The 6,617-nt window shown below is 41.2% G+C and overlaps 1 protein-coding gene across 1 annotated transcript; it reads left to right on the forward strand.

Annotated features, from left to right (window-relative positions):
* The first annotated feature begins 2,177 nt into the window (after positions 1-2,177).
* Positions 2,178-6,337, forward strand: LOC147423687 (uncharacterized). The gene is made up of 2 exons (XM_086501508.1): positions 2,178-4,862; positions 6,179-6,337. The coding sequence occupies exons 1-2, from the start codon at positions 2,178-2,180 to the stop codon at positions 6,335-6,337; spliced, it is 2,844 nt and encodes a 947-aa protein (XP_086357634.1).
* Positions 6,338-6,617: the final 280 nt, after the last annotated feature.

The following is a 6,617-nucleotide window of genomic DNA, read 5'->3' on the forward strand; positions in this document are numbered from 1 at the left end:
TTGGTAGGTGTTTGGAACTTTGGAGATTGTCAGTGTGAACAGCTTGGATGTGGAGTTCTCTTGTAGCACGTGCAAAGGTCTGAATGTAAGCCGCCAAGCTAGCAACCCATTTTGCTACTCATGTGGAAGACAATCTACAATCAATAAGCAACCAGTGTTACCTGCCAAATTATATCCTCAAGATGGAGAGGTTGTTGGTGTTATTTTACAACGTGCTGTAGTTGACTTAGTACTAGCATTCTCTCGTCCATTTTTGCATCTCTTTGAGCAAAGCTTGGTGGATTTAAAATCTTCACTCTTGAACTTTAAAAAGGCTGGTTGGTTCACTATTGACAAGTCGGGTCAGGTTACTGCTTTCAAAGGTGCTTAGTTCTGTTTCTCTTTCTTTAGCTAAACTTTTTGTAAAATGGCAAGTGATCTCATTTTGTGGGCAGAAAGTAAAAGGTTGTACCTTGATCCCATATTTATATGTAACTTTCTGAGCAACAAAGATGTTGCAATCTCTTGAGTCCAAAGTTGTTGATGTTATTGTAGAGCAAATAGCATTAAGAAATGAAGACATTTTGAAAATTTGGGTGCAGCCTTGGACCATGAGTCTTCTATCGCCCTCTTTTGTTCAAAGAGAATTTATAATATCTCTTTTGTCTAGTCGCCAATCCTCAATGATGTTAAGTGTACACTTTGTTGGTATAATGTGGAGAATATTTTCTGCTGCGTGTAAAGTTTACTTTTACCAAGGTGAAGCTATGCGTGAAGCTCAGTCCTTTGCTGCACATGATTGTCCATCTTCATCCACTTTGCCATCATTGGTCGTGTTGAGTATGCATGGTGAATTTTTATGGTTTACTGCTGGTTTTGACAGTCCTAAACGTAAACGACGTGTATGGGCTAAAGAGGCTAGTCTGTCTCTAGCTACTCTTGTCGACAACCATAATGTTGGTGCTCAGCAAATTGCATCTATGTTCTTGAGTCTATATCCCAACACCTTTACGCTTAAGCAAGTCACAACCAAAATTTACAATATGTCCAAGTCATCTCGAAAACATCTAAGAATCTCTACAGTTTCATCTTCATCTGGTAGAACTTCTCAATATACGAAGATCATCGAGGATACCCCTTCTTTTGATTGTGCTTCATGTGGTTTGCTTAAGTTTCGTCAAAGTTTGCATGGCATGTCTAAGGAGGAGTTATTGCTTCTTAAAAAATTAAAATCAATTGCGGTGGTTGACGATAAGGTGCTTCGAGTGTGTCACCCATGCAAGGCCGCATTGAAGAAATAAGAGGAGCCACTATTTTGCATGAGAAGAGAGATGACTTTAAATGTCAAAATATCTAGTGTAGAAAGGTTGAATTCAATAGAGAGTCGTCTTGTATCATTACGCATACCATTCGCTCAAATTCGTGAACTAAACTTCGAAGGTCAATTTGGTTTGTGCGGAAGAGTACAAAGAGTGTTGCCATGCTTCTCTAGTGATCAAGCTTCAATTCTAGTTGAGATAAAGCGAAAGCTTGATTATGATCATGCCTACTTGAGTGGCATTGTGCGGTCAAACTGTGTGCTTCAAGCTTTGGTTGACCTATTGAGTACTCCCTTGTACATTGAGCATGGTGTTTCTATGGATATGTCTTGGTCATCTAGTTTCACAATCCATGCAGATGTGTGTCGCAGTCAACACCAAGAAGATGTTGAAGACGAGGATGATTCTACGGACACTTTGGTGCACGGTATCTACTCCGCTCAACAAGTTGTGGACCATAATTCACAAGTTGCAAGTGTAGCGCCTTGTGAGGGATTCAGCCCTCTGAGCATTTTTTATGATGAATCTTGTGAGGAGTTGTCATTCCCAACATTGTTTTTTCGTCAAAGAAGAAAGTATCACGTGTTGGCGAAGAAAAAATACCAAAAAGTAGCACAATGGGAGCTTAAAAATGTAGATAGACGATTTGCAAGTAGCATTAAAAATTTGTTCTTCAAAACAATGAAAATTATTATTGCGAAAGTACTTGGATCTATATGGGTACGCTTACGCAAGGGAAAACTTTGTGGCAAGCAATTACAAGCAAAAGATGTTCAAGCTAGCACTAACATAGAGTAGCTACTTTCATCCGACCTAGGGTACCACGACTTCCAATCACTGCGCACTTCAATCGATTACAAGGTGAAGCTTAAGCGAAACATGTTTGCAATGATTCATCAGTTGGGTCAGCCGACTTTCTTTGTAACATTTGCATGTGCTGAGCAAAGATGGGATCCTTTGAAAAAATGTTTGTGTGCATTGAATCCTCATATTAAAGAAACAGATTACCCAACCAAGGCCTCATTCATCCGTGCACTTGTACGTTCTGATCCTGTAACAACAGCGCGCTACTATGTCCATAGATTTCAAGCAATGAAAAAAGAGTTGAAACGCAGCAATGCCATCCTTGGTGAGTTGAGGGATTATTTTTTTGTGACCGAGTTTCAAAATAGAGGAAGTCAGCATGATCATGGATTGCTTTGGGTAGAACATGCACCTCTCTTTGGTGTAGTGCCGGATAATGATACAATAAATTTTATCGACACACATATTGCTACTAACAAGAATCTATTGGAAGAGTCTCTTAGAAGCGTGCAAGCTCACTACCATCGTAAAACATGCAGAAAACGTAAAAGCTTTTGCCGGTTTGGTTTCCCACGTCCACCCTCCCGGCAAACTATAATTCTATATCCAGTCACAGTGGCGCAAACGGAGAAAAACGCATTGCTAGCCTGCAAAAAGTGCATTGACGATCAATTGCTTGCTCTTGGACATGATTCAAAAGTGTCATACGATGAATGGTTAACCTCTTTGGGAATCACTGAAGAAGTGTACATTAAATCCCTTTCAGTGAGCATCACAGAGCCAACACTTCTCTTGAAAAGACATCCAAAAGACATTTACACAAACAATTTCAACAAAGAGTTGTGTAGTCTATGGGATGCAAACATTGACATTCAATTTATATTCAATGGCCATGGCACTGCTGCATATTGCACATCGTACATGACTAAAAACGATTCGACCACAAGCAAAACAATCAAACACATATTACAAGATTGCAAGCAGACAAGTGTGTCAACGTTGGACCGGTTGAAAAAAATTGGCGGTGTTTTGATCAATACACAAGAGATGACATCACAGCAAGCCACATATATCTCTCTTTCATTGCCTTTACATAGTGTGAGTAGACAATTCGTGTTCATCAATGCAGATTTCGAAAGCCAACGCACATTGTTGTTGAAAAGAAGAGCTACATTGAATACTTTGAACCCTGATGATTCTAACATTTTCTTTGACGATATTGTCACCAAGTACACCCATCGTCCAGAAAACCTTGCACACATATGTTTGGCTGATTATGCAAGCAACTACCAGTGCGTGCATGGCTCTACCCGCAAGTCTAAGAACCCTCGAGTCATACGATATGCTAACTTCGTTCTAGAGAAGGATGCAGAGAGACATTTTCATGAACTTTGCTTATTGTTCATTCCTTTTACGGGCGATGAGAAAACCTTTGAGACAAGTGTTGATTGTTGGAAAGACAAATTTACCACAAACTATGCAATTTTACATGACAATCGTCAAAAATATTATAAGCTAGAACTTCATGCAGCAACCTCAAACACACATTCATTGCCCTCATCCTCAAGATCTAAGCCTAGCGAGTCATACAAATATGAGTTGGCACTTAATATTCAACCAAGAAAGCCCACTACAAGATCCTTACCAACATTTCAAAAATTGGCATTGTCCAACGAGGAGTATCACTCACTTGTGTCCAAGTTGAACATTGAGCAACCTTCCCTTTTCGACGACATTATGATTAGAAAACGCTTGCAACCAACTCAACCAATCCATCTCTTTTTGACTGGTGGTGCAGGCACGGGAAAAACTTTCACTTTGCAAACAATTGTGCAAGGCTTGATTCGTCACTACAATGCCTCCCTTGAATTAGATGTACATCTTCCCTCAACATTGCTAATGACATATACAGGAAAAGCAGCTTTCAACCTTGGAGGGACAACGATTCACTCAGCATTGCATTTGCCCCTTGTCTTCCAACCAAATGTTTCTCTTTCTTCTGAGAGCCTTGCCGAACTCTCGCAACTGTATAGAAACCTCAAGCTTGTTGTGTTTGATGAGGCGTCTTTGATTGGGAATAGACTCTTGCGTATCATAGACACAAGGCTGCGATTAATTAAGCACAATCACATAGAGCCATTCGGTGGTCTAAATGTCATCTTCTGCAGTGACCTGTGTCAGGCAAGCCTAGTTCGAGATCGTTGGATATTTAGCGAGCCACACGATTCTACACAACTACTCTCGCCTTCATTTTGGCTTACCCATATAAAATGCCACGAGCTCACAAAAACAATGCATCAATCAGATAATGACTTCATTGCCATTCTCAATAGAATACGCAAAGCAAAACACACAGCCGAGGATTTGTTGCTCTTGAATATCAACCATACCAACATCGTCTTTAACAAATTGACAACACCCCATTTATACTTCACTAACAACTTGAAAGACTCACATAATCGACTTGTTTTTGAGGAATTGCCTACTCACCCATACGTAATCCATGCGAGAGACAAGCACCATAAAACTTGCTCAAAAAACTTAGTTGTTCCAACCAACCCACAAAACACAGCAGGATTGTCCTCAACCTTGGAGCTCAAAGTAGGAATGATTGTCGAGCTTTTTGGTGGCAGTATTGATATTTCCGACGGTCTTGTGAATGGCGCAGATGGAATTCTGAAGCTTGTTGACAGTAAAGCTAACTGCCCTACTGCATGGATAGAGTTTTTTGATTCCTCAACAGACTGCAAACAACGACATGTGAACCAACATCTTACTACGATTCCCATTAGCCCTCAATGGAAACCAATTTTTCAAACAACAAAAGAATTTCAAGTCGGTAAAAATGCATTGAACAGTGTCTCTCGAACTCAATTTCCAATACAAGCAGCAAATGCACTCACTATCCATAGGTCACAAGGCTTGACAATGAGCATGGTAGCCTTTGATCCGACATCAATAAACTCACATGGATTGGTTTACACAGCTCTTTCCCGCATCAAAGATCCATCAAACCTCCACATTCTCAATCCAATTCATCCAACTCAAATCAAAGTCGACAAAATTGTGCTTGATGAGCTTGACCGCCTCAACAATGATGCCAAATGGGAATATTTGACAAAATTTCCATTCACATATAAACACACACATCATATCATTCAATCATTGAACATCGTTTCTAGTCACAAATATCTCAAACATATCAAAGAGGATTTGAATTTTACAAGTTCTGACATTCTATGCCTCCAAGAAACAAAGCAAAAAAATCCTTCCAACGATCTTGCACCAAAGTTTCATCATGTCCATCACCATAGCAAAATAGGTGTTTCAGTCTACTACAAGCCTAACATCAAGCTCCACTCTGCAAAAACATTCCTAGCTCCAGGAATAGAAATCATTCAAGTTATATTAACCATTCATGAACACCTTGATTGGGAAATCATATGCATCTACAAATCACCAAACACATCTCCAACCGCGTTGGTCACACAACTCTATCCCTTGCTGCAACAATCCCATTCTACACGAATGAGTGTCATCATGGGAGACTTTAATGTAGACAATGAACCCACAAACAATCAATATCATTACTTGGAGGAGAAGCTCCAAGCACATGGCTACACACAACACATTCATGATGTGACCAATGTGTACAACTCAAAGCTCGATCATGTTTGGATTAAAAATCCCCCTGCATCATTCATCACAGGCACACGGTTTTGATTCTGGTCCGATCATTCATCCACATATCTAATCATTCCTAAATGATTCTTATACCTCCCTCCCTCCCTCCCTCCCTCCCTTTTTCCCGTCATCTCTCCCTTCCCTCATCCTCTCCACAAAAACAAACCATGTTTCCATATTCTATGCCTACCTTCATCCTCAAATGACGAAATTTTGCTACTCTTCAGCCCTCCATTGAGGCCGACATTCTGTAATGTAATTTCCTAACCACTTTCTCAATCAATGTGACTTCCGTCGTTGCGCTTTTGTGTTTTCCTTCCATGTTCTTAATTTGTCTCATCTATTGGTAGGCCCTGTGATTTTATCACTTGTTTTCTTTTGTTTTGAAAAAGCTGGAGAAAGAGGAATTGGAGGAAGGAGAAGGTGCACGTGCGTTCGGTGATCGAAGCCGGCATGCAAGGGGTGTCCGTGAAGCGGCTTGCAAGAGCGAGCGCCTTGCGAAGAAGGCGGCCAGCAAGGGCTATCGAGACGTGAAGTTGCCGCCGATGTGAAGCGAGTGGTGAATTTTCCCATCGAGGCGTGTGCCGACGGGTTTCGGTTTGGTCGAGGGAGGTGTGTGCCCCTCTGTATAAAACGGCGATGGCCATGGTGTAGCTTGGAGCATGGTTCATGGGGTTTGTACATGGTTTCTGGTTTGAAGGAGAAGTTGTCACTGTCGATTTTGGCATCGTCTTTCCCCCCTTCCTCCCTTTCTAATTTGCTCGTCTCCAGGGTGTGTGGTGCCGGTGTGTGTGAGCATGTGCGTCCCCCGGGCCCCCTGTGTGTGAGAGA

This window comes from Adiantum capillus-veneris, chromosome 26, assembly GCF_014529385.1.
Source record: "Adiantum capillus-veneris isolate H3 chromosome 26, ASM1452938v2, whole genome shotgun sequence".
NCBI lineage: Eukaryota > Viridiplantae > Streptophyta > Polypodiopsida > Polypodiales > Pteridaceae > Adiantum > Adiantum capillus-veneris.

Coding starts and splice junctions, on each gene's coding strand:
- LOC147423687 (XM_086501508.1), top strand. CDS start 2,178: ATGTTTGCAATGATTCATCAGTTGGGTCAGCCGACTTTCTTTGTAACA. Junction 4,863..6,178: donor CAGACTGCAAACAACGACAT/GTGAACCAACAT, acceptor GTTTTGAAAAAG/CTGGAGAAAGAGGAATTGGA.